Genomic DNA, 27577 nt, shown 5'->3' with positions numbered 1-27577 from the left:
GATTGGAACCCCTGAGGCTCAGCTCTGATCCTCAGATTAGAATCGGCAGCATCAATGGCAAAGGCCTCTTTGTCAAAGTTGGCTCTTCCTGTGCCTTCTGTGCTGAGCACTGACTTGGTGGTTGTGCCCTGCATTCCCCTCAACATGCTCAGCTGCACTTGGCTGGGTGTGCTGGTCTTTTACAATCAGGAGAGCTTTGGGTCCACCACAGCCCTGCCTGGAGTTTAGGGAGAGAAGGCTCCCCCCGCCAGTTGCAGGGGTGGACTCCAGGAGCTCAGAGCCACAGGAAGTAACAAGAGGAAGTGGGGCACCAAAGGAAAACAATCACTGAAATTCACACAAATCGTTGGAACACGTACTTGGCAAAGCGCTATTGCCTGTTCCCCAACAACGCGGTCTTCTGTGTGTGCTTTCTGGCAGCACAGAAAATGTTGAGTGTGTCATCCACGGAGATGACCTTGGACGGAGAAGCTGCAGCTGCCTGCCTGGCTGGCTCCTATAACACGGCACAGATCCCCAGCATCAAGATGAGGTGGTAGAGAACATCTGTGGATCAAAGGAGGCAGCGCACTCAGAAACAGTTCTGCAAGGACCCAGGACTACTCAGCAGGAGAGTTAACAAAGGCATCTACCTAGGGGTTGTCAAGTCGCTTTTCATAAGTTCTACACATTTTATACAAAGTCTGCTTTGTCCATCCTTTGGGGGGGTGTGTGTTGCTCACTCTCATCAGTACAAAGAATCCAACAGATAAACTTGGGATATGCACCTCTGGCAGATGGGAATCTGACCTGGGATAACACAGCGATGGTGTATTTCACTGCAGGGCTTTAGCTGACAACTTCTTTTGCATCTTGGATTAGAGTCTTAAAAAATCAGTTTATGTGATTTCCTGTCATTGCAAGAGCAAATTCTACATCTGTGAGTTTGTGAATAAATAGAACTGTCTTACCCCAGCTCCTTGCATAGTTGCCTCCTTCTCATCATTCGGGTGAGATCCTGGGCCTGGGCTGAAATGTCTCTTCCTCTGAGAGGCTTCCCTGGCTGCTAAATCCTTCCCCCCTCAACCCCCACCCCAACGCTTCACAGGTATTAGGAAGGGCAGGGGCCTTGCCAGCCTCACTACAGTAACTATACGGCCTAGAATAGCACCTGATGCGATGTTATAGTCATTATGGCTAATCATTACTGATGTTTGCTGTGTGCTGGGCATTGTTTGGTGCCCTTATCCTTAATATTTAATCCAAACAATGGCTATGTGTGATAGGGGCCATTACTAGCCCAATTTCATAGAGGAAACTGGGGAATAGAAGGGTGAGGTCATTGCCCAAGGACCTTGGGCCAAGGTGAATGAGGAGCAGAGTCATAGCAGGAAGTCAAATATTTGTTAAATGAACTGATCATTGAAAATCACTGATCTGTTCTCTACATGCAGGAAACAAGCAAAGCCATCTGGTGATGTCTTTGCTGAGACGTGGGGAGTGGGATTTGGTTCTGCTCCATCCAGCTTAACCCTGGCCCCTCTCTCCCTGCTCTACCTCCCTCCACTCTGCCCCACTCAGGTGCGCTTTAAGCAGTGGTCGCCAACCGGTGGTCAATGGACCACTGGTGGTCTGTGAGGTCCGAAAGGTTGGCGACCGCTACTTTAAAGAGTTATTATTATTTTTTTAACTCTTATAGGCTTTGCTGGGGCCAAAGGTAAGCTTGTTTTGACACACAGATCTGCCTGTTCAAAGCTTTGCCCATGACATTTCCCAGAGGCTCCTCTTCTCCTTACCTGAGAAGCTATAGAGACTGGAGAATCCCCTGCCTGTAGTGAGTAAAGAGAGAGAATGCTGAAGGTTTAAGATCAGGGCTATGTTTCTAAAACATAAACTTGTCTCCTCCCCTCATTAAACCACCGGGCTCCCCGGGGCCTTCAGGACAAAGTTTCTAGCAGGGTCTACAACGGCTCCCTCTCACACCGTCTTCTCCCCCCGCCCCCGCTCTCTAAGGCAGGAGTTGGTCAACTTTCTGGAAAGGGCCAGAGAGTAAACATTCTCCGCCTTGTGGGCCAGGTGGTCTCTATTGCGACCACTTGCCGCTGCGGATGAAGCATGAAAGCAGCTCTACAAGTGTGGCTGGGCCCCAAAAAGCTTTCTTTATAGACACTGAAATTTGAGCTTCCTATAATTCTAATGTGTCATGAAATATGAGTCTTCTGATTTTTTTTCCAACCACATAGAAAGATTCTTGGCTGGCAGGCCATAAAAAAAATCTGGTGGCAGCCTGGATTACTGCCCCTCCCCCCGACCCCCAGCCATAGTTGGGTAATCTTCAGAGGTCTTCCCTAAGCCCTGGACTAGCTTGAATCCCTTGTCATATACTCTATGGCCCCCTCCCCCAATGCCATTGATAGTATCTCCCTTTCCTTAGCATTTAAAGCCGCTCTCCTCCCAAGATGCTAAGTTCTTTAGGACAAAGCCCATGTGGGGCTCCTCTATTTCTGAAACCGCAGCGCTCAGGCCAGGCAGACTTCTGGTCGCCCAATAAAAGTTTGTTGACTCGCACTGCATGTTTTCAGCACACTTCATTTTCTATTATTATTGCTGACGGCAGGCATGCGCTGTCTGCAAGCTCGGCACATCCTAATTCCTCCCAGGCACTGGAATTCAGGCCACAGGGCAGCCGGCTAATCTTAACTCCTTGGGTTGGCATGCGCTATCCATCCCCCAATTAAGAAGCCATGAGTTGCAGGTGCAGGCTGTGTCTACAGGCACAACTGGTTTGGCAATTCAGTTAAAATGCTCCAACCACCTGTGCCTGTGGACGCAGCCCAGAGCGAGCGCAACCACGTGGGCCACAGAGACGCTTACTGAGGAGGGAGAGCTCCACGACCAGGACGCCCCCTGTCTGGTCCCGGAGGAGGCGCTTCCGCTTGTCGCAAGTCTGAGGACCCAGGAGGAGCGCAGGTGACACAGGAGAGAAAGGTGAGAGGTTAAAAGAACAGCCACAAACTTGACGGAGTCCAGATTCCCCAGCTAACAGATTTTAATTACCTTCTACTCAGAGAGACATCTGCAGCCCTTCTTTCACTGGAGGAAAGGAGGAATGCTCTACTGTACTGATTCTTCGCGCTGGCGTGGGAGGGATGGGCAATTTGGGGGAGGGGGTAAGAAATAAGGCTTTTCCATGCTGGCCGGTTTGGCTCAGTGGATAGAGCGTCGCCCTGTGGACGGAAGGGTCCCGGGTTCGATTCCCGTCAAGGGCACATGCCAGAGTTGCAGGCTCAATCCCCAGTAAGGGGTGTGCAGGAGGCAGCTGATCAATGATTCTCTCTCATCATTGATGTTTCTATCTCTCTCTCCCTCTCTCTTCCTCTCTGAAATCAATAAAAACTAAGAAAAAAAGAAAGGAAGGAAGGAAGGAAGGAAGGAAGGAAGGAAGGAAGAAAGAAAGAAAGAAAGAAAGAAAGAAAGAAAGAAAGAAAGAAAGAAAGAAAGAAAGAAAGAAAGAAAGGCTTTTCCTACAGTCACTCTCAGCAGAGTGATTGGAGAGGTGGACACTTTCAAAGTGTGTTCTGGTTCATTTTCATTTTTAAATGCCATGCCAATAATTATCCCTTTATCAACTGTTGCATGTCTCTTGCTCCCTTCTCTTTCTCTATTTGTGCTCACACGTGACCATCATCAGGCCAAATGAATCAGAGGATGATCATATGTCTGTTGGTTACTATAGGCCAGTGAGCAGTGCCCCCTTCAGAAATGCTGTGTCCTCCTCACCAAGCTTTTTAGTCCAGACAGATCTGAGAGGTAACCGTTAGGGATGTAATCCTTTAGGTCTCTACACAGAGGTTCTCACTTCAGGGTGACCCAGAACCACCGCAAGGGCTTGGGAAAGCACAGATGGGGGGCCCACCCAGAGTTTCTGCATCAGGTGGTCTGGGGGCGGGGCTGAGGATTTGCATCCCTAGCAGGTTCCCGGGTGGTACTAAAGCTGCCCTGGTCCACACTTTAGAACCACTGCCCAGAGGAGCAGGGTCACATCAGGTTGCAATGAAACTCTCTCCAAATCTGCTACACCTGTTGATTGATGCTGTTGAAACGTCTCGGTGGGGGGAGGGGCTAAGGAGGGGAAACTATTCAGTCAAGAGCTAAAAATACCCGCCTTTTGACTTCCATCCAGAAGCTATTGCTACCACTGAGATTTCACATTTCCCTTGTGCTTTTACCTTTTTCAAAGCATTTCCACGTCTGGCATCACTTTTATCTTATCTACCCTTGGCTCTCTGAACAGGACAGGGTCACCGTGACTGGTCACCACTCTGCTATAGAGAAGAGAGAGCCAGGCTCCAGAGGTTAAGTGGCATGTGCCAGACTGTGCAGCCTGGTGGCAGGATGGACAGGGCCCAGAATGTCTGCCCCACACTCAGTGTCCTTTCCTCTAGAATGTCCTCAGCACTCACCTGCCCTGGTCTGGTTACAGTTTCCCAGCTAAAAATACAGCCTCTGCAATGCCAGACTTTCCCCCCTCCCCCACCCTGTACCGTTCTCGCTGTGGGGAGGAGTGGCTTACCACTGGGCAGGAGAGCTTCTCGCTGTCACAAATGAACGTCTCACAGTGTAACCAAACCTTGGACAGCTTGGGGATGTTCTGGAACCGGAAAGCATTGAATTGGAAGGTCGCCCTGTGATCTTTCCCGTTCTCATGCACCAGGACCGTTTCATCCGTGGGGCAGCTGAAGCACAAGGGGGCAGGGCGGGGAGAGGGGGAGGGAAGAGAGAAGATGTTACCCTGTGAAAGAGCAAGAGCCTCTCAGGCACATTCATGCACAGCCACACCACTTTCGGGGCTCCTACGAAGCACGTTATCCTTCCGGAGCCCTGTGACTGGCAGCATCTCACTCATCCCCAGGACTCCGGGGTCAAGGTGAGGAGCTCTGAGATGGGTGTGGTCCTCCCCACTCTACAGCCAGGCTACATCCGGTGTGGGTACTTATGAGAAGTCCCCCACCTGGTAGGGCACCACACATCTGTCCCAAAGGAGTGCAGTCCCCGAGATGAAGCCCCCCGGGAGGACCGGGTATGCACAGACTCCCTGCATGTGTAAAGAGAGAGACAACGGTGCCGGGACAGCATTTCCCAAGCTGCTGCCTTCGCCACCTGCATCCATGTCACACCCAGCTCATGTCTCTGAGTGCATCATGAGGCTTTGCCACTGGGAATTGGAATTTACCTTATGCTATTTAAATTCCCTACCTGTTTTATTATATAATTATCTTTGTAACAATGTGGTCATACTTTTAATATAAGAACAGAAAAAAAATGAAAGGATACCATCTAAATGCTCACCCTGGCTATTATGGAGTGGGGGAATTACAGTCAGCTTTTGTTTTCTTCTTTGTATTGTTTATGTATAAGTCCCAAATGTAACAGTTGACATAAAAGAGAAAAGTAATGACACAGGTGGGCATTTGTTGAAGCCACTTGTTCTCACCTGGGGGCCGTTAGGCATTGTGGTCGTCAGGACTTGGGGAAGGTGTTACTGGCATCTAGTGGGCAGAGGCTGGGGATGCTGTCCAACATTGTGCAATGCTCAGACACCCCTCCCCCATCCCCCGTCCCCCGCTCCCTCCGGCCCCCCCCACACACACAACAAAGGATGGCCCAGCCCAACATGTCATGGTGTTGAGGTCGAGAAACCCTGGTTTAAGCAAAACACTTTTCATTTACCAAACACATACCGATTCCCTATTCAAGTTCCAGACACTCAACCAGGTGCTGAGAGCAGACAGTTAGTCATACTTGGGAATGTACAGCGAGGCCCACACGAGTGTGGGGGTTCATTGTCTGCAGGTGACAGGAGCATTGGAATCTGTCCTCTGTGGAAAAGGGCTGTGGGTTCAAAAGCTTCAGAGCACTGGCCAAAGCTACTCGGAGGAGCTTCGTGATGTACCTTCCCACCCCTTCCCACCAGAACCAGACATCAGGGGCCGAGTCAGCGACAGGACTGAAGGAATGTTAACTCTGACAATTAGTGAGTGGAGCAAGGCTTGAAAGCTGCACCTTCTATCGGGCCCAGGGGTCAGAGGCTGGCCTCTGGTGGTGGTGGCCTCGGAGCAGTGAAAGAGCCGGGGACATTTTCTGAGCTGTGAAACAAGACTCTTAGAGGATCATTTGGTCAACAAACCTGAGATTCTTGTACAAACTCAAGACGTGAGTTCTTAAAATAGTTCCCTGAAGCCGAAGTGGCCAAGGCATGGTATCAGCCAATGGAAAACAACGTAAGAGTGTCAGGGGGGTGGGGAGGCGGCAAGTCATGGGCAGGACTAGAGGCCCTGGCACTGCTGCCTCTTGGCAATGGCCGTGGCACCTGCTCCTCTGGGACAGATCTCTCTGGATGGTGGAAGGCCCATAGGTAGGTCTCCACACAATCACCACGGGAGTCTCTCTCCCTACATAGGATCAAACTTCCTGATGATACATCTACTCTAATCTTGCCAGACACTCTTGAAAAGTGGGTTTCCTATCCTAGCTGGATAGAGCATCGACCTGTGGCTGAAGGGTCCTGGGTTCGATTCCGGTCAAGGGTACATGTCTGGGTTTCGGGCTCGATCTTCAGTGCAGGGGCATGCAGGAGGCAGCTGATCAATGATTCTCTCTCATCATTGATGTTTCTCTCTCTCCCTCTCCCTTCCTCTCTGAAATCAATAAAAATATATTTTAAAAAAAGAAACGAAAAGAAAAATGGGTTTTCCTCCAAAAGGGCCTAGTGTGACCCAAAGAATCTGGGAGGTTGTGGATGGACTTCCTCGTTCTCCCCATTGGCACTGGTCTTCATGTATGTCATATGTATCCCCAACCTCAAGGGCCGTTTCCACTAAGCAGGGCATGGAAATAGATCAGGGCCTCCTCCCCATGGCTGTGCTTAAATGCAGATTCCCCGGGTCCACCCAGGACCCTCTTTTGTGGTAAGTTCACAGCGTGCCTGCATGTGTGACAGTCACACCCCCTCCCCCCGTAATTCCTGTGCACACTCGAGTTTGAGGGATGCTTGCATAGACTACTCCAAAACCCAAGCATTCCTTTTCCTTTCACATTGCACATCTGCAGGTAGGCAACCCCATGATGTAGCAATGCCCCTGTGTGGCCATTGTCTGAGAGGTTCCCAATGCCGAGTGGTAATTTCGGGTCCGGTAGGCCAATGATTTATTTCAGAATCTCCCTGAGGTCGTTTGATTGTGCCATTATCAACAGAACCTAAATGAATCACTCACTGACAGATGTGAAATACGCACCCACACTAAACTCCCATCTCTGCAGGAAGCTTTGCTGGGTTGCTCAGAAGTGGGTCTACAGGCCTGTCCTATTCATACCCGCCGGGGAGAGTACGCCTGAGCTTGGATTGTCTGTCCTCTTACTAGTTCTGGACTTTGGGCAAGTTTCTGACCCTGTCTGTGCTCAGTTTTCTCATCCATAAAGTAGAGGTTATTATACTACTTACTTAATAGGGGTTTAATGAAATGTAAATAAATCAATATTTGCAAAGCACCTGGCTGGAGCAATGCCTGGTATGTTGTAAGTGCTTTACAGGTGCTTGTTAAATAAAAATAAAGAGTTAAAGGTCCAAAGTGGCTCGGCCTTTATTACCTAATCATTTTTTGCCCCTGACCCCAGTGTTTACTGGCGCCCTGCAGGGTTCTGGAAATAACCAGAGCGCACTGGCCTGCTTTGGTCTGGGGAGGGCTTTTCTGTGTTTACTGGAGACGACGCTCGCTTCTCCAGTCTAGCTCCACTTCGCCTCTGTTTTCCAAAGTTACAATTCTAAGTGTTTCTGAGCAATTGTCATCTCAAGCTTGACCCGTCATCCCTGTGCTCAAGGAAAATCCAAAGTCTCTTATCCAGAAAGCTCCATCCCCAGCATCCACCAACAAATAATTCTTCCCCTTCACAATCGCAGACTCAATGATACAAAGCCATCTTTGTCACACATTCCTCCCTTCTCTGCACAGCATAGCCAATTGGATGCTAAGGTTTTATCATTCCTCCCTCCCTTGGATGATGATCCATTCACATGGCTGCACCTCGGTTCAGGTATTGTCACCTTTGGTTCAATAGCCACCACTGCACCTAACTAACCTGGTCTTTCCACCTGCCAGGTACTGTTTCTCAACCATCCTATGTATGACTTCCAGACTTGCCTTTCTGTTTTGCAATTCCAATACTTCAGTCCTCTGCTCAAAAAGGCTGAGCTCTTCATTATCTACTGAATCAATAATAAAAACGATGGAACTATTTAAATCAGTTGCATACTGATTAGGGACTCCATGCTCAGCTTTCTACATGGATTATCTAATTTAGTCCTCATCAGGGTTCTAGTGTCAGACTGATTGGATTTGAACACATGCCCCCTCCCCACATGCAAACTATGTGACATCACTTAACCCCTTTTGTGCCTTAGTTTCCTCATCTGGGAAATGGGGATGGTCGGAACATCACCTACCTGTTGTAAGGCAAATGAGTGAATATATGTTAAAGCGATCAAAACAGCACCTAGTATCCGAAAGCACAATATAAATGTTTGCTAGTATCAGCACTCAGCCTGGAAGCAAGGAGGATGTCACTAATTAACTCAAGAGGCTCTATCTCTTCCACCCGAGCTATCCCGAGCCAGAGGAGCCCTGGATCTGCCCGGCCCCACCTCTGCGCCCTGGGCACCAGAGAGCAGTACCTACCCCTTGTTGATCAGCTGCCACTGCAAGGGATACATGAAATCAGCCGAGGGTGTGGCCCAGCAACTGTTCAAAACCACTTTAAACCTGGAAATGAAACAAAACGCATCACCTTGAGCCAGAGAGGTGTATGCCTCGAAACATCTGGTGATTGAAAAGTCTCTCAGCTAGTCTTTTTTTTTTCTCTCTCCTCTTTGTCTTTAAACATATAAAATGGAGGACATGTACTTACCTAACGCTTAACCCTTTGGCTTCTACTCCTGCGAACAGGTCTGAACCGATTTCGGAGGTCTCCAGGACAAAAGGGGCTTCCTTCTTAATGGAGAACTTGGCATTCTTTGGAAGGAAATTGATACTGGGCATTATGACCTCTCAGACTAGGTTCGGCAGGAGCAGATGAATTGGGATGGGGTGAGGGTGGGGATCAACCCAAAGGGCACAGGCACTGGAGACCACAGTGAGAAACCCCCAGGACCAGAAAAGCTCTACCTCCTCGGATGCTGGCGCCCCTTAGAAGGGATGAGGACAGCACATGTCTGGATTTGCTGGTCACAGTGAGACACACACTGTATGTCTCATCTGTGTCAAAGAGGAATGAGACAAGAATCCTGGGCTAATCCTGGCTCCACCACTAACCTGGGCCTCAATTTCCCCATATTCAAAATAGGAATAACCTTTGCCTTCTCCTACCTTCTCCTAGCTTTCTTTGATGGTGACTTTGTTTAATAGGAGCATAAAGCTTAAACCAGGATACTAGTTAAAACATTGAGGTTAGTGGACTTGGAGCTTTGCAGAACTGCAATAGGTAAACAGTGGCAGCAAGGATATCTAGTTAAAATGGACTTTAACCGCGCCCCCCCCCCCCGCCCCGCCCATGGTTCAAATTCAGGGAATTTGCTGAGAGGCCTCAGAATCATCTTCTAGCAAGTCTTACATTATTTTACTGATTGCATGTCTTGCCAGGGCTCCTGGACGCGTCACCTAGAAATCAGATGTTTTCTTCCCATGTGTCAGTCCCTTCCACCATTTAAATGGTTGCAATAATTCAACAAGAAAGTTCTTAATCACAGGTGATTTACTAGCTTACTATGTGCATCGAAGTGACAGATTAACAGTGGTGTTTAATGTTTTTTGCTATTTTCTGAGATTTGTCATATTTCAAGAGACTATTTCCAAACGTGGGACCTTACCTGGGGACCACACAGTAGTCCCCAACCAAGTCAGAGCTGCTCCTCCCAGCTCTATCTCCTAGGGTTCTGCCAGCAGAATATTGGGATAGTGGAATAATGCCTCTAACTCCCAGAGGAACCTGCCTGATTTTGTTTCAGATCTACACTGTTGATTCAATTTCTGAAGCAAAACACTTTCAATGGTCAGTTTCTTCACTGTTCAGCATGATACCCCCCCCTGCTTTCTTTATAACATGACAATTAGGGACCTATTCCCAGATAGCTTCCCCCTATAATACCTATAGAATTTGTTTTGGCATCCCAGGAAACAGACACACCACATAAACTACTCATTCAGTGAACAGGATGGAAGAGCAACTTGAAAAATCATGCCACCCAGGCCCTTCACCTGATCAAAAGATTAAGTTACCACTAGTGAAGATGGGCACATCTAAATGAACAGCAGTTCACATGGGCAAATTCTGGGAGTTGCTTTTGCTCACAAGCTCAATGTGAGATAGCAGAGAAAGAAAACTACCCACAGCTAAAATTGTCCTAGAACATGTTCCTAGAATTTTCCAGCATCTAGAAGATCTCTGGCTCTCTGTGCCTTGCATTGGTCTGATAAGTTCTAGAATGTAACATTGCAGTTCTGGCCTCTGCTTTTCAACAGGGGCATTGACCGAGTGGCCCATCCAGAGAGTGACTAGGATGATGAACGGATCAACAGTGGGAAGATGTTTAGCTTGGGAAAGACAAGCTCGAGATAGTTGAAGGACTATCACCAATATCATTATATGGCATGATTCCAGAAGACAGAACCAACACCAATGGGCCAGAGTTCAGGATGTCATATATCACACACTGATCTAAAACAGAAAGGCCCGACTTGCCACTCTCTTTGGAAGAGGTAGGGAGCACACTTTTCAGCAATCTTGAGAAGGGTTTCGGACTTTGCGTGGAAAGTCAAGGTCGATGACCTCTGAGGTTTGTTCTGAGTCTGGAAGTCTATAATTTTGGCCTCTTGCTTGTATTTGTTCCATCCCAAGCTTTTTCATTTGTCTCTATCTAAGAGGAGTGGTCAGTACTATTTCGATTGAATGTGTCACCCTAATCCCACACTGATATTGATGTTCAACCCTATAAAGGTAACAATGCTTGTTCTAGAAGCTCTCAGAGTTTCCACTTTAAATGGAGTCAAAGGCTAAAATCAGAAGAATGGCTACTTTCATGGGCACTTACCTTGTGCTGGGCAGTCTAGTAAGTGCTACATAATGACGTATTTAATTTAATCCTCATAACAAACCCATGGGGTAAATACTATATTATCCCTATTTGACAAATACATTGGTGGAAGCCCAGAGAGGTTAACTAAGTTGCTCAAGGTCACACAGTTAGGAATGGTAGAACCAGGCTTTCAAACCAATGGTGTGACACCAAAGCCTATTTCTTAACCACAGCACTAGGCTACTTCTGTAAGCTGACGACCTTCCTTTATTTTGGATTGGGAGTCAAAATAAGTTTTTGCCAAGAATACCAACCATGTGCCATTGGTAGAAGTGGGTGGGAGGGGTAGGGAGAGAAGAGAGGAAGAGTGCTGAGTAGAAGCGGTGTTTTTGGAGCCCAGCATTTGGAGTTCTCAGGATCCTAAGCAATTAGCAGAGCATTGATTCCATTGTGCAATCTAGGGCACAGCTCTGTCACTGGTAATTTGATGGAAATATATGCAAGGAGCAGCTGTTGCTTCAGAAACACACAAGAATGCGCTCAAAGTGGAAAAAGGGAGGAGAAGAAAAATACCAACTGTATGGTTCAGGCATAGGAAACAACCCACAGTGGGACTATTAATCAGCATGAAAAAATATCTGTTGTAACATCAGAGCCCCCTCTTTGCAGAGCCTGTTTGTCCTGTAAAGGTCTTGGTGGGCCCCAGAGGAGACCATAGCCTCATTTCTAGAACAGTTCAAGGAGGCATCCTGTGAAGTCTGTAGATCAGCCCAGAGGATGGCCTGGGTGACGCTGAGGATATGCCTCTTAATTTTTTTTTCCTTTTAAAAAAGAATAGACTTCTTCCAGTTCTAAATGTTGATATTTATGTCTGAAACTTGGCCCAACATGACTGATGGAGGGTGATAATTTTTGACAATCCTGGTGCCTCTCCATTTCCCACTGTTGTAAAATCTTCATAGGCTGATATCTATAATTTTATCTGGTTAAAATAACAATCACGTACTTCTGGACAGGGACTCGGTGGTAAAGACAGCCTGTCATTAGAACATCCCCTGAGGCTGTTGTCAATGTGTGAAGCCTGTTTTTCTCTCTAAACAACCTTCATCAGTTATTGCAGTGGTTTGGGTATCCTTTCATCATCACCCTGGCTCTCATCACTGCATTTACCTTCCTGATCACAGGTCCAGGGGCTATCTGAGGTTAATGGGGTTCTTTTTATTCAGGACTTAACCACTAGTGTGTGTGGCCAGGGACAGATCTAGGTTTTCTGGGAACTTGAAGCTTATTTAATTTGGAGTGCCCTCTTTAATTAAAAGAAAATTTAAAATTTCAATACAAAAATTAGACACAAGGGGTCTGTGCAAGTGAGGGGTGGTAAAACTTCAGCTTCATTCCCTTCGTAGTCAGTCTGCCTCAAAGAGCAGGGTTAGGAGATCCGGGTCCCAGACTGGGCACTGCTCTGAACTACCCCTGGGATCTGGGTTAAGTCCCTTCCTCCTTCTGGGCTTCAGATCCCCATCTATAAAATGGACCAGGTAATATTAGGTCTCTTCTAGCTCTCCCCTTCTGAGTTCAGCAGGGTTAATAGCTTCCAGGGAGTCAATAAAGCAAGTTCAAAGAGTTCAAGGTCAGGGGGGTTCCAGGTAATATAGTTGTTTTCTTTGTGAAGTGAATGGTTTGGGCATGTTGACCTCTAAGGATATCTTCTAATTCTTTATAAAGATCTCTATTTCTGCTTGCGTCTTCCTCTAGCCTACTGGGCTAGTGTCGCTATAGATCTGCCTCCTCCCTGAAAGCTGCAGGTTTAAAAAACAAAGCACCCCTTCGTAATAGAAGTGCAGCTGGGCTATTGGCCATTGTGTTTTTAGTTTCTCTGGAGCACTTATTTCGAGAGAGATCAAACTGTGCCTTTAACGTCAATGTCAACATAGGCAGCCTGCCCAAATTAGTCAATGAGAAAGCCCATGGAGTGAAGGGCTTTGTAGATCTAAGAACTAGCCAGTAGAGTCCAACCCAACCTCTCTCCTTAGCCATGGCCCAGGCAAGAAGCTCACTACTCTGTGCAAATGTTTTAACACAAGCTAGGTCCTAAATGTAAATCTCTAGAGTGGGCTGCAATGGAAACTAATCTTGATTAAGAGTTAGACGTTGGCTGTTTTGCTGTCTATTGACCCTTGGAAACTCACAGGATTTCTCTTCCTCCATTTTCTTATCCATGAAATGGGAAGGCTGACTTCTTTTCTCTGTAGTACCTTTCAGCTCTTCCATCCAGTCTATGAATCTGCCTTCCTGCTACACGTAGTTTTTAAAGAGGTTTAAAGCTAGACCAAAGCTTACATCTTAGCTTGAATTTAAGAACGGAGTTCTGCATAGAGCTTAGGGAAGATCGAATCCCAAGGAAGGATCCCATCATCTCCTTGAGAGGCCACAGGGCAGTCATAGGACCTGGAGACCACTTACAGTGTAGAAGTTGAGAGACAATTGGCTTTCAAATGTGCCCATGCTCCCATTCTTCACGTGAACAGTGGCCACTCTGAAAAGGGGAGAGAATTTTGCATAAGGACTGAAACATGCCTGATTGACAAGGACTGCAGAGCACATGCAAGGCAGCCAGCCCCCCACTCTCCAAGAAACTTACCTCTGGTCAAAGGCAGCCTGGTTCACCAAGTAGGTGGAGTGGTAGGTGCAGGAGAAGGAGTAGTTCACGGGCTGGTTCTTTACAATCACCGTGCTGTCATTGGAAACAATGTGGCTGTAGAAGTGGTAGATGGGGGGCTTGTACTGGAGGAAGGAAGAAGGCAGTTAAGGTGGACCTGTACCTCCATGAGGAGAAGGAGGATTCTGGGAAAAGTGATTGAAGTTGGCTCAGAAAAATACCCCATGGGCAGACATGAATATCTGCCATTGAGAGCAGCACCCATTCTTTTTGTCTGGGTGGGTTGATCATTTTTATAGAGTCCTTGAGCCTGTTCAACTACGATTGTTTAAAATAATTTAAGTTGAATGCTGTATGCTGAATGTTGTATCCACTCCAACTACTGACTTTATTGGGAGGTCGCAGATTTCTCCTCTGTCATTAAGGTTATGCAAAAGGTTGTCTATGGTTCCTTTAAATTCTGATGACCTTTTCCTGGGTAGTTCACAAGACCTAATTATGAATTGTGTTGTAGTTTGGTTACTCCTTTACAATGCCCTTTACCAACAGTTCAAAGCCTGGGGCAGAGGATGGCCAGCCCATCCAACCCAGGAAGAGTGGCAGCTTTTGAGCACAGGCTCAGAACTCAAAGCAAAGTAGAGGTGGGGAATGTATGTTACTCTATTCACAGAAAGTGGCCTAGCTGTCTCTGGCAACCAATTAAGAGAATAAAATTCAAATCCAAAGAGTCACCTAAACTAGACAGAAGAGAAGAATTTAAATGACACTGACATCCCAGGAAATGAGATTAACTCTTAAAAGGAAATGGGTCAATTCTAAATCTTTCTAAGGATGGACAGCAGGCATCTTATTCTTGGGCCCAGCTCTCATCTTAGTGACTCCTCATCTTGTGGCCTGAACTTACCTCGGACTGGGTTCCACAATAGGACTTGTTTTTAGGTGACAAATCTGGGATTACAAATTGGTAGTATCCTCCTTCATGGACCCCATTGTAACACAGCCCGCCCAGGGCCAGCTGATGTACTTCCCATCCATAGGGACACTCGGGGATTTTGGTGATGATGGTTTTTGGGTAACAGAACACAAGAATGACATCTAGAAAGAGGATACACATGGTTGGAAATCAGATATGGTGATCATAGTAATCTACATAAGTATCAGTGGGTTCTAGCGAGACCTGAACATGTAAAACAATTGGTTAAAAACACTTTCCCTGTTATTCTTCATGGGCTGTGACAAAAGTTTTCTCAAACCTTAGTTACTCAAGTTTTAGTTTTATAGTTTTTGCTACATCTGTGTGATATCTGCATGATACTTAATATGTGTTCAAAATTTCTCCACTTTTAAACTTTATTTCAAGGAATGTATCTGTGAAACAATATTGGATTGATTGGATATGTATATATATCAATGGTATCCCCCCAAAATGTACACACACTTTGAATAATTATTAATTCCAATGGGTTAAATCTGAAAAGAAAGAAACTTCAATTGACCTATCAGAAAAAAAGTGTGTATACATTTTTTGGGACACCCTGTATATATATTTTAAATCCCATGAAAATAAGCACATAACTTAAAATAAAAAATGTCCATTCATTTAAAAAAAATGTCCATTCATGTGAAACAATAATTCATGGCACAGGATAGAAATTCAAATCAAGTGGGGAAATATAAAAAAGGTGGAGATTTTGTCTCTATCTATTTATCCATCTATTCTCTGATTTTTAGAAAGTCTAATTTTATCTAGTACATTTTTTTTACTTCTTAGGGGAAAATTCTGATTGGCACTGGCGGCTTAAGTGCTTCTACTTGGCTATATGCACAGAGCTCTGAGCTTTGCAAAGGGAAGTTTCAGGGAACTTTCCGGGAAGATAGCCTAGCGCCAGGGCATACCTGCTTTATTCGGAGTGCAGGATTTCGCAGAGGCTTCCACAAAGACGGCCAACAGGACGAAGGCCCTCATCACCATTGCTTCTCAGAACCTGGTCTTGGCCAGATGTTCACGGTCCTGCCAGGGCCCGAGCCTCAATCATTCTAGGTCAGAAACATGAGCGAGAAATTTGCAACAGCATGGATGGAACTGGAGAGCATTATGCTAAGTGAAATAAGCCAGTCAGAGAAAGATAAATATCACATGATCTCACTCATTTGTGGAATATAATGAACAACATAAACTGATGAACAAAAACAGATCCAGAGACAGAGAAACATCGATCAGACCCTCAAACCTTAGAGGGAAGGTAGGGGAGGGTGGGGATAAGGGGGAGATATCAACCAAAGGACTTGTATGCATGCATATAAGCCTAACCAAAGGACACAGACAACAGGGGGGTGAGGGCATGAGTGGGGGGAATGGAGGGGTAATGGGGGGATAAGGCTGTAAAAAATCAATAAAATATATTTTAAAAGAATTAAAGAAAATAAAACTAAGGGTGAGAATAAAGCAGCACACACAGTCTTGGGGGGAATTTCCAAGGGAGATCCGTAATGCCATCCGCTTCCTCTTTCTAATGGTTCTTGGTCTGCACTGAGAGGCAAAAAGTGGGGCTCATACCACGGGGAGCGTCAATAACTCATGGAGTTGCTCATGTTCCCGACTTCTTTCATTCTCTCCGGACTGTGGATGCTGCCTTCCAGATGCCGCCCAATTCCCCGGCCCCAGTCCTAGCTCGACTTTATACAGGCTGAGGGTGTAAAAGAAACCGGCTCCAGATAAACCACAATGGACACGCATTATCCACTGCGGGGGGAATAAAGGGGACCTTGCACAATAAGCTGATGGGAAGCTCAGTTACGGCCACTTGAGTCTAATTTCTTTTGCTTCAGAGGGTTGAAAAAAGTTTTTTTTTAACCACTTCACCATGATTGGAATAAACAAAAATTTCCCCGCCTTGTACAAAAAATAACTGATTGGAGGCAACCTAATTTCTACACAGTTTTAGGTGACAATTTTCTTTCTTTACATCTTGCTTTCTTTGCTTGCTTTCTTGTTTTTATAGGTAAACTCTCTAAACTTTGAACTTAAAAGGACTCAAGTTCAGCAGTGTTAAACCTGACAAACAAAAAACAGGCTGTTTGTGCAAATGCAAATATGTTACAGTTTTTTTTCCCTCTAATATTTTTTAATAAGCTCTGAACTTCAACAGTGTCATCCTGAAGTTCCCCTAGACCTTCATCCTGAAATGTAACTTTTGGTTGTAGATCTCTAGGCTTTCTCAAGTTTGATTAGACTCCCAGAGCAATGACACAGAAGGATCTTTGAAAGGCAATCCTATGATCAATCCTTAGTTACCAAACAAGGTCCCACTGAAAAACAAGATAAAATGCTGCTCGTGGGAAATTTCCAAATATGTCGCCTGGAGAACTTTAGCACCCAGAGATTTAAAAATGAAAAATCAGGGTTTGTTTTATTTTTAGAGAAAACAGCTCATTTTATCAATGAACTGAGAGCACATTGTACAGAAGTCACTACATTAAGCCTTTTGAGAGAAAGATGTAAAAAGTGTAGAGCCCTGGCCAATGTAGCTCAGTTCGTTGGGCACCATCCTGTGTACCAAAAGGTTGCTGGTTCAATTCCCTGTCATGGCATATGCCCCATTTGCAGGCTCTATCTTGGTGCAGGAGGCAGCCAATGTATATATTACTCTCACATCAATGTTTTTATTTTTTCTCTCTCCCTCTCCCTTCCTCTCAATAAAAAATCAATTAAAAAGCTTTTTAAAAAAGTATAGGAAAATACCCTGCTTTGCAGGGCTTTATAATGTAGCTGAGAATCAAAATTATCTGTACACCATGACTTAGTTAGAAGACTGGGTTAAGATATTGTTTTGTTACATATATTTCCTTTATTTTAAGATACACATCCTTCCCTCCAAGATGTCTCAGAAACATTGGGATGTGTCTTATCCTATATAATAAAGAGGTAATATGCAAATTAACCCTCATGCCCTCACAAGATGGTTGCCTATGACCAGGCCAGCAGGGGGTTTACTGAGGGACCAAACGACTGAACAGCAGGCTGCGTGGGGCCACCAGGCCGGCAGGGGGGTTAGTGAGGGATGACCAAACAACTGAACAGCAGACTGCGTGGGGTGACCAGGCTGGCAGGGGGGGGGGGGCAGTTGGAGGCAACCAGGCTGGCAGAGGGGGGCAGTTTGGGGCAACCAGGCTGGCAGGGGGGCAGTAAGAGGTGACCAGGCCGGTGGGGGGAACAATTAGGGGCGACCAGGCTGGTGGGGGAGGGGGGGCTACAGTTGGGAGCGACCAGGCTGGCAGGGGGGGCAGTTAGGAGAAATCAGGCCAGCAGGGAGGGGGCAGATGGGGGCAACCTGGCTGGCAGTGGGGGGGGCAGGGAAGTTAGGGGCAACCAGGCCGGTGGGGGGGAAGTTAGGGGCAATCAGGCCAGCACGCAGAGGCAGTGAGGGGCAATCAGGTCGGCAGGGGTGGCAGTTAGGGGCAACCAGGCAGGCAGGCAGGTGAGCAATTAGGAGCCAGCAGTCCAGGATTGTGAGAGGGATGTCTGACTGCTGGTTTAGGACCGATCCCAGGAATCGGGCCTGAACCGGCAGTCAGACATCTCCTGAGGGGTCCCGGATTGGAGAGGGTGCAGCCTGGGCTGAGGGAATCCCCCTCCCATGCATAAATTTTGTGCACCAGGCCTCTAGTAACTAATATGCAAACAAAGGAGGTAGAGTTTTCTGATTTCCTCAAAACCTATGGTTAAATTGATGGTATGTCTTACCATGATGGTGTCTAAGGATTGAGGAAATGGCAAGCTACTAAAAATTTCTGTGACTCAGTTTCCTTCTCTGTAAATGGAGGCTGTAACCCGGTGCTCACCTGACAGGGTGAGAGAGCAATAATGAGAGGCTCCTGTAAACTGTAAAGTACTAGCTAAATAAATAGATAACATGAAGACAACTAAAAATTTCTGGCAACATGTATATTCATTCCTGAGTTGTTTTTCTCTTCCTCAAAGAAAAGTACCACAAAATGTTCATTGCAGATTTATGTAACATGAGTTATATCGATAGTGTATAACACACACACACACACAATTACTATATTTTATGGATAAAGACCCACTAGTCTGTAGAGGGGAGGAGGAGGGAACATATTAATTTATCTGTTACCTAGGATTAAATTTATTCTGGAAATATCAGAAATTTACACTGATCTCTATAGTTCATTAGGGGCATTGCTTCCTGAGCAAAAAATTATGTGTGAATTCTCTGAGTTTCTCTCTTCCAGGGCTTAGCACTATCTCTGAGCTTCTTCCTCCCTCCATTAAAAAAACACACATACAAAATATTTATTGAGCCTCTATAGTATACCAGGCACTGGGCTAGATTTTGGAAACACACAGGCAAGTCAGTGGGACTAGGAACTGGGTGGGTGGGTGGGGGATATACAGAGTGATGGAAGTCTGTGCTGAGAACATGGGATGGAGAGGAGGGAACAAGGGAGAATTAACATGATTGACAGAGGAAGTAACCAGTAAGCCAAGGCACAGCAGCCTTCACAGCCTAGTTGCATAAGGAATGCCCTCTGATTCAACATGAATGATTATTCATCACCGATAATTTTGTATTGCTCTTCTGTGTATGTCGGGATACATGTTTCTATTTCAAGAAGATTCTTTTCACACATCTTCAATATGTCCTTCTTTCCAGCCAGCCTTGACCCAGGCAGGTCAACAGGACCATCTTGTCTCTGACCTAGAAGGTCAGAATTCACTCATGGAAAGGGTTGCAGTGAGAATAAAGGTGTTTCCTGTCTCCCAGTGGAAATGTCTGATGGGCTCCTGCAAGATGCTATCAGGCAGTTTAGGGTCAGACTGGGCAGATAGCCCCTGTAGTCGACTTGGGATTAAAAGCCCAGCTCCCCCACTTCCTAGCTGTGTGTTTTTGGGCAAGTTACTAAGCTTCTCTGAGATTTAATTTCCCCCTTTCCTAAAAGGATACAATATTATCTATAACATCGTGTTACTCAGAATATTAAATATACAGTGGTCTCTTATCTGCAGGGGATATGTTCCTACATCCTCAGATAATGCCTGAAACCATTGTTAGTCTGAAAAATGTACAGTATATACTATGGTTTTTTTCTCATCTTTTCATACCTTTCCACTTAAAGTAAGCACTTTATAGCTTCTCTTTAGCATATCCAAATTGCCAGCATCACTACGCCTGCACTTTGGGGCCATTATTAAGCAGAATAAGGGTGGACTTGAACACAAGCACTGCAAATGAGGACAGCTAACCCAATAACCTAGATGGCTACTAAATGACTAATCGGCCGGGAATGTATACAGTGTGGATATGCTGGACAAAGGAATGATTCATGTCAATGATGGGATGGAGTGGGATGGCATGAGATTTCATCATGCTACTTAGAATGGTGTGAAATTTAAAATTTATGGATTGTTTCTGGAATTTTCTCTTTAATATTTTTGGAATGTGGTTGACCATGGATAACTGGAACCTTGGGGAGTGAAAACGTGGATTGGGGCGGGGGGGGGGGGGATGGGGAGGGGGGAGGGAGCTCGTGTACTAGTAAATCAGTTTGCATAGACCTGGCTTATTTTCCTCTATGGGTCAGGGCATCAGGGAAAACTTTCATTTTATGCTTCATTCTGTTTGAAAAATCCAAAGAGGGGAGCCAATGAGGAATGGGTCCCTGCTAGATAGTATACATTATTGTCATTGGTGCTGAATTATGTCATATGTAACCGAGAGCACAGGTTCTGGAATTACGAAATCATGGCTCTGTCACAATTCTTACGCTAGTAACTTGACCTTTCCAAGCCTTTAGTTTGCGAATCTGTAAAACAGGCTTCCTATGCCTTATGCTGTTGCGAGGACCTAATGGAATAATAGATGTAAATTGCTTAACACGGTACTGGGCACAGGTAAGTGCTTAATACGAGTGCCTTAAAGTTGATTCGTTTGAGGTTGGTATTCTTGGGCTGGAGATGTTAATAGTGTTCCCGTATGAACTCTGGGTGTTTTCTAATGGGACTATTTCTCTCTTTAGAAGCCCACCTTAACAAAGAACAGGTGCTTTTGATTTCTAGAGAAGCCTGATAATGATAAAATCTCGCCTACAATTTCTTGGAGGGGGGACCCAGCTAACAATCAGGTACATGATACTCCTTTCAAGGGCAAGTTGAATGAAGTCGGGAAGCAGAGTCAACTTTTGTGGCAGGCTGGTTTCTAGATGTTGCATTTGCATAAGAAACAGAATGGGACAAAATGTACTTGGGCCAAACAGTATTTGATACTTGCTCTGATAAAAGGTAGGAGGCTCCTATTTTTTTTCCTGGTAATTACCCACCATTCCACTCTCTGACTCCATCCCCTCTCAGCTTGCCAACACTCTTCCCCCTTCCTGAGATGAAGATGAAGGGGGAGGGGGGGCCACTGGGAGAGATCCCAAAGCAACATCTCCCCAGGAGGCCCATTGCTATTTCCCCATAAGACACAGGAACAAAACTGATGGGAAGGTTTTCACAGGATCTTGAAAGAGCCCCATAAAAGGGGTTTTATGGTAGACTCATCTGAAAGGTGAGCTTGTCTCTCCTGTGTCTTTCTTTTGCGAATTGCCAGGCCATAGAAGCTACCTATGCTATTGGCAGGTCCTGTACGATTTGTGAAAGCTGGCCCAGACACAGAAAGGTTGTCGTTTGCAAAATTCCAATCAACATTTTCATTCATCGCTCAGAAATCATGTAGGTGAAAAATTATGATGACAAACAAACTAGTAAGCTCTTACTGAGTGAACAGATGGTGCTTTCAAAATAAAGCTAATAAGCCTGCATTAAAGCTCAAAACACTGCTCTATGAACTTATTTTTTGAAGCACATTGTTTTGAGTTCATTAAATGTTGGCTTTGTTAAATGAACTTCATTGTTTCCTCTATGCCCTGAATCAAGCCTTCTTGTACTTTGTGGGAGAGTCTGTTTGCCAATTTGCAAATGAGTGGGTGTTCCCACAGGCTTCAATGGCTTATTCCTCCAGGAATTAACAGTTCTACAGAGAAAGCAGTATCCCCCTCATAGAAAATACGATTTAGAAGGGAGAACTGAGAAGAGAGAAAGACCCTCTGCTGACAGTGCATCAGAAATTCAGAGCAAGAAGGTCTGCCTCTTCCATTCCTTTCCAGAGCGTGTAGCCACCAATTTCAGAGAACCAGATTGCCCATGGCAGTCAATAGCCCTCCAGGAGATCCTGGGTTTTAACTGGCTAATCTCTAAGCAGGGATAAAGCCTTGCCCTCTTTCCCTAGAGTAGGACCCATCAGCCCCACCCTTGCCTGTTTCCCCATCACTCTGCTTACCTCCAATCAGAAGCTTGGAGAATAAAAAATAGCTCCTCCTCATATCAAGATCAGAGATCTCATTGCTGGTCTAAAGCAATAATTTGTTCTGTTCTTGAAACTTCCCAGAGTATCATTCATTTATTCTTTCATTCATTTGCTCATTCATTGGATCATCAAATATTTAATGAATGTCTATTATATACCAAATAGTAATCAAATACATATATATTATATACTAGTGGCCTGGTGCACAAAATTCATGCACGAGGGGGTGGTGTTCCTCAGCCCAGCCTGCACTCTCTCCAACCTGGGACCCCTCGAAGGATGTCCTACTGCTGGTTTATGGTTTACAGAGATCGGGCCTAAACCAGCAGTTAGACATCCCTCTCACAATCCGGGACTGCTGGCTCCAGCCACTCACCTGCCTGCCTGCCTGCCTGATTGCCCCTAACCACTCTGCCTTCCAGCCTGCTCGCCCCCAACTGCCCCCCGCCGCCGGCCTGCTTGCCCTCAAATGCCACCCCCCTGCCAGCCTGATCACCCCAACTGCCCCCCCTGCTGACCTGCTCACCCCCACCCTCCCTCCCCACTGGCCTGCTCATCCCCAACTGCCCCCCTGCTGGCCTGCTCACTCCAAAATGCTCCCCCGACACTGTCCTGATCACCTCCAACTGACCACCACTGATGGCCTGCTTACCCCCAATGGCCCCTGCCATCCCATCCTGGCCTGATCACCTCCTGGCGACCCAAGGTCCCAGCCCCTCCTTTTTTCCTTTTTCTTTCTTTCTTTTTTTTCAGCGCCTCCTTGAGTGGAGGCCAGGGCTGGCTGGAAGCAAGTATCTAGGATTTATTTATCTTCTATAATGGAAACTTTGTAGCCTTGAGTGGAGGCCAGGGCTGGCCAGGGTGGGTGGGAAGCTTGGCTTCCTCCATTGCCAGGGAAACCCAAGCCTCCTGCTTGCTCCAGCTCTGTGGCTGGCCGCCATCTTGGTTGGGTTAATTTGCATACACACTCCTGATTGGCTGGTGGGCATAGCAGAGGTATGGTCAATTTGCATGTTTCTCTTTTATTAGTGTAGATCATCTATAATAATAAAAGCGTAATATGCAAATAAACCGAACAGTGTAACAACCATCCAGACAACCACGCTATGACACCCACTGGTTCCAGGCCAGCCAAGGAGAGTGCAGTGCGATTGGCCGGGAGGCCCAAGCCACCGACTGGCAGGCTGTGGCGGGTAGCCTGGGCTTTCCTCTGCAGGGGCAATCCATCGCGGAGCCCTGGCTGGGTGGGCAGGGCCTACCTCTTTGGGACAATCGATTGATTGTGGAGCTCTGTGATCGATCATCCCAAAGAGGGAGGCCCAGGCTACCTGGCCCATAGCGCTGTGGCGGGTGGGCAGGGCCTGCCTCTGCAGGGCTCCCAGACTGTGAGAGGGCACAGGCCGAGCAGAGGGACCTTCTCCCCTCCCCAGTGCATGAATTTTGTACACCGGGCCTCTAGTATGTAATATATACAATCTATTTAGGGCAAATGTAAGAATATTGAGGAAGGCCACAAATAGGCTTTAAAGATAAAGAATAATGGGACAGAGAAAAGACATCTAATTTCTTTTTTTTTTTAATTTTTATTGTTGAAAGTATTATAGATGGCCTCTTTTCCCCCCCATTGATCCCTTTTAACTCAACACCTGCCCTCCGCCTCAGGTCTTCACCACACTATTGTCTGTGTCCATGGGATATGCATATAAGCATGCAAGTTTTTAGTTAATCTCTTTCCACAAGACATCTAATTTCAACAGCCTGATCAAGGAAATCTATTTGAAGAGACTTAAGATGGGGCCTGAAAGATGAGAAGGAGTTGAGGTGAGCACTGATGGAATGTATGAACGTGTATACACATTCACGTGTGAGTATGTGTACAGAGTATTTTAGGCAGGGGGTTTGGCACTTAAGGAGATTCTGATGTAGGATGGAGATGACACAGTCCCTAACCCACACACACTTTTCTTTTTCAAGCTCTTTTCTTAGACACCCAAGCAAGTTTTCCTATTTGATTTTCATGCCATGAGAGCTTCCATGTTTGGTGGACAATGCCATTCATGGTTTTCTTTCTCTTTGGCAAATTAGTGCTGCTTTAGTTATATATTTATAAGTAAAATCAGAGTAATTGTCTGTTGGATTGATATGAACTAGAACTAAGGCACAGATTTACCCTCTAGGGCTGTGTCTGTTTTGGTTGACTGACTTTTCTTTCCACGGCTTCATGGAAGCCATTCTCGCACCCAGGAGGCACTTGAGGCTTCTTCCTCACTCCTAGCCAAAGTCTAACCAAGCCTGATGCCTTTGTAATTATGCCAGAGATGGAGTAAGTTTCATTTTTCTTCATGTCTATGATAGTTTATTGTAGAGATATTAGCCAGTTCTCAGATAGCCAGAGATAGGTAGAAGAAAGAAGCACTAGAAGAAAAGATCCTCTCTATCTTTAACACTACTGCTCTCTAGCAACTGTGCAATTATAACCACACTTCATGTTGTTCTCAAATGCCTACATGCTCTTGATGGAGAAAAGGCACATCAGATATGTCACACCTATTGCCACTTCCCCCTTCTTCATCCATGCCAGACATCAACAATCAAAAAACTCTTCCCCTTTCATCTCAAATAAGACCTCAGAAGCATTCTCAACATGGTGCTCCAAACAGACACTATGAATCAGTTGGAATTAGCATATGAATGAAAACCCATTTATCTGTGTTGCAAGCAACTGCACTGCTTCTAGGGCAGGATTACTGTGCACTTCTACACAGCATTTATCATAGTGTGGTTTCACTTCTTTGCATGAAGCCTTCCTTTCTTAGCATTCAATCCCTAGCTATAGCACAGTACCTAGCACACAGTTGATTTAGAAAATACTTACCGAATGGATGAATGACACAAAGTTGTTTTTTGGAAGAAACCAAAGAACTTTTCAAACTGCGATGCAACTGTCCTTAAGCACTAGCCTCTGCCAAAGGTTATTATTCTGTATTTCTTTGTGAAATCATTTAGATTTTGACCAGTTGGCATATAGAGACCTGGTCAGACTCCTTCTGAAGCCCTGAAAATGTGTTTCTCTGATTTTCCTTCTGCTATAGGCAATTAGACAGACATGAGCGAGCAAGGACCATGGGCCAGGTACAGAAGGTCACCAGGGTGGAAAGGCCCAGGTGCCTAGCAATAGACAAATCAATTGTAGGGTGGGACCTTGCCCCCAGGGTGACTTTTCCTCCCCTAGCATATTTCTCTGTTCTTGAGGTTTGGACCTCCTGACATTTCCTCCCTAGAGATAACATCTAGGCTTCAGCTGTATTTCAGGTCCAGGCCCAGGTAAGCAACAAAACCAGCCATGGCTGACTGTCAGGACCAACTACATAGAATAATGACTCTCTGCCCTGGTGCCAGCTATTCATTCAGTGGAGACCGCAATCCTGAAAGGACACACCTAGAAAACTACTGAATATTCTATTAAGATCTTTCCTTGAGACCTCCCCTAAAACCTCTGCCCTTAAAACTCTTAAGATGGAGGACCCAGTAGCTCTCCCCCTTGCTTTTCCTTTTCCTTTCCCCATCTACTCTTCCCACCCCCACCCCCCGGGCATGTTACCATTAGCTTCCTCACTCCTAAGCTCCAAAGGGCTCTTCCTCTATAACTTGTTTCCTAAGCCCATTTCTTCTAGGAATTACTTTTTCTACCTCTGTAATTTACCCCAGTTTTGGGTCTTGCTCTGAATTCTTTCCTAGCCAGAACCCAAGTACCAAGATTGCTGAACCCAGGTTTGGTCTGACCCCATAGGTCAGGCACCTGGTGCTGTTCCTGCCACCTACAACAATTCATCCAGATCTTTGCAGTCAAAACTAGTTCTCACCACTAGTTGTAATTACTGCAGCTCCTGTAGGCACCATTGTTTAAGTGTTACTGAAGAGAGCCATTTCCACATTGCATCAAAGGGGTTTCTGTATTACTGCAGCATATGCACCTGCCAATATTTCCCCTTTGCTCTAAGAACCAAATTGTGTCCTGGGGTCTGGGAAGAGAGTGCTTTCAACATTCTGCAGCTCCATTAGCATTCACTCTGCAAAATGCATGCTTGACATTGTAAACAAATGAGTTTCAAAGGATCTCATGTACCAAAGTAGCAGATACTGAATAGTGCGATTTTTCTGTTTTCCCTGACCCTGCACATGTGGGCCTCATTTATTTAATAAACTGGCAGAATGATGTGACAGTTTTCAGTTTACTTTGCATCTTAGTGAATACACTGTGCATTTCTGAACCTAGAGAATTACTATGTCGGCATTAAACATTTTGGAAAAACTTGGGAAGTTACAAGTAGTTTTTATTATTCATATATAATAGGCACCCCGACTGTTTTTGGAAGACTTAAAACACAAGAGTGTTGATTAAAGCAAGTTATAAATCATGGCAGAATTTCCATTATATCATTTAGAATTCATTGTTTGGTAGAAGCAAATTAGAGTAGTACGTTATGTTGTACATTTTCTTTGCATGGTAATGATTAAAAAACAAAACCCTTTCATTGAATTGATCAGTCTTTTGGTTTTTGAAATGAAGCTCTTTGCTTATATAGCCAGAGGAAAATGGTAATGAAAATTGATTAATTGATCAATAGCTGTAGGAGCAAGAATAATACTGCAGCAATACACATACATAATTACAGTCTCATTTACCAGCCATTTTCTTAAAGCCACAAACCCAGGGCTGTGATGAACCCAAGAAGAAAGGTATCAAAAATACTAGTAAGCTGGAGGTCCTTTCTTTCTTGGGCTAAGTCTTTTGGTGATGGAGAGTGAATATTAGGTAATTTCAGAAGGTTGTAGCTGGTTGAAGACTATTTATTGCCTGGAAACCAGAATGCATTGGACATCACTGGTAGAAGACATGAGCAATGAAGAAATATTGGGTAAGAGTCTACAGGCCAGGGTCGGGAGTAAATACCGGATGATGGTGAGTTCTTGCTGAAGTTTTTAAATATTGATAAATACACGGAGTCTCCAATATCCAGACAATTTATACTCATTCTTTAAAGACAAACTCAAAGCTACCTGCTATGTGACACTGTCTCCGATTCCCCTGCATCTGGAAACTTTGAACTTCTGTTGTCTGCACATATATGTGACATCTAGTTTGTGCTGCCATGTATATGTCTTATCTTCTTAAACTAGAACTTGTAGGTCTTTGTATTTCCCATAATACCAAAAAAATCATAATAGTCATTTATTGAGGAATTATGATATCAGGTTCTGTGCAAGAATAGAAAGATAGATATAAAGCCCTAAATCTTAGTTGTTTAGTATGATAGACATTCAATTCTCACCCAGTTGGTAGGTGGTCTTCCTATGGTTATCCAGTGAGTTGAGCTTCTTGCATCTTATGTCTGTGTTCTCCTCCGAGTCCTAAGAGGTCTCCATATTAAGCCAACAGATAAAGAA

At 45.4% G+C, this 27577-nt stretch overlaps 1 protein-coding gene across 1 annotated transcript; it reads right to left on the bottom strand.

Annotated features, from left to right (window-relative positions):
* Positions 1 to 484: 484 nt before the first annotated feature.
* On the bottom strand, positions 485 to 27577 carry TECTB (tectorin beta). The gene is made up of 11 exons (XM_079793960.1): positions 27463 to 27577; positions 15660 to 15800; positions 14668 to 14858; positions 13746 to 13888; positions 13568 to 13640; positions 8941 to 9044; positions 8712 to 8795; positions 4553 to 4715; positions 2854 to 2926; positions 1776 to 1808; positions 485 to 546 (listed from the first exon to the last, which is right to left on the bottom strand). Exons 2-11 carry the CDS (start codon positions 15733 to 15735, stop codon positions 497 to 499), a joined length of 990 nt encoding a protein of 329 aa, XP_079650086.1. The 5' UTR covers positions 15736 to 15800; positions 27463 to 27577; the 3' UTR covers positions 485 to 496.

The sequence above is a fragment of the Cnephaeus nilssonii genome, assembly GCF_951640355.1.
Source record: "Cnephaeus nilssonii genome assembly, chromosome: 16".
NCBI classification, from domain to species: Eukaryota; Metazoa; Chordata; class Mammalia; order Chiroptera; family Vespertilionidae; genus Cnephaeus; species Cnephaeus nilssonii.
Note: the sequence above shows the minus strand (reverse complement) of the source record. Positions and strands in the feature narration are given on the sequence as shown.

Excerpts from the sequence above, each read along its gene's own strand:
- TECTB (XM_079793960.1), bottom strand. The coding sequence starts at position 15,735 with ATGGTGATGAGGGCCTTCGTCCTGTTGGCCGTCTTTGTGGAAGCCTCT. Across the intron at positions 13,889-14,667 it reads ATTGTGGAACCCAGTCCGAG|TACAAGCCCCCCATCTACCA; the intron begins GTAAGTTCAGGC and ends TCCTTCCTCCAG. Across the intron at positions 547-1,775 it reads CAGTCTCTATAGCTTCTCAG|ATGTTCTCTACCACCTCATC; the intron begins GTAAGGAGAAGA and ends TTTGATCCACAG.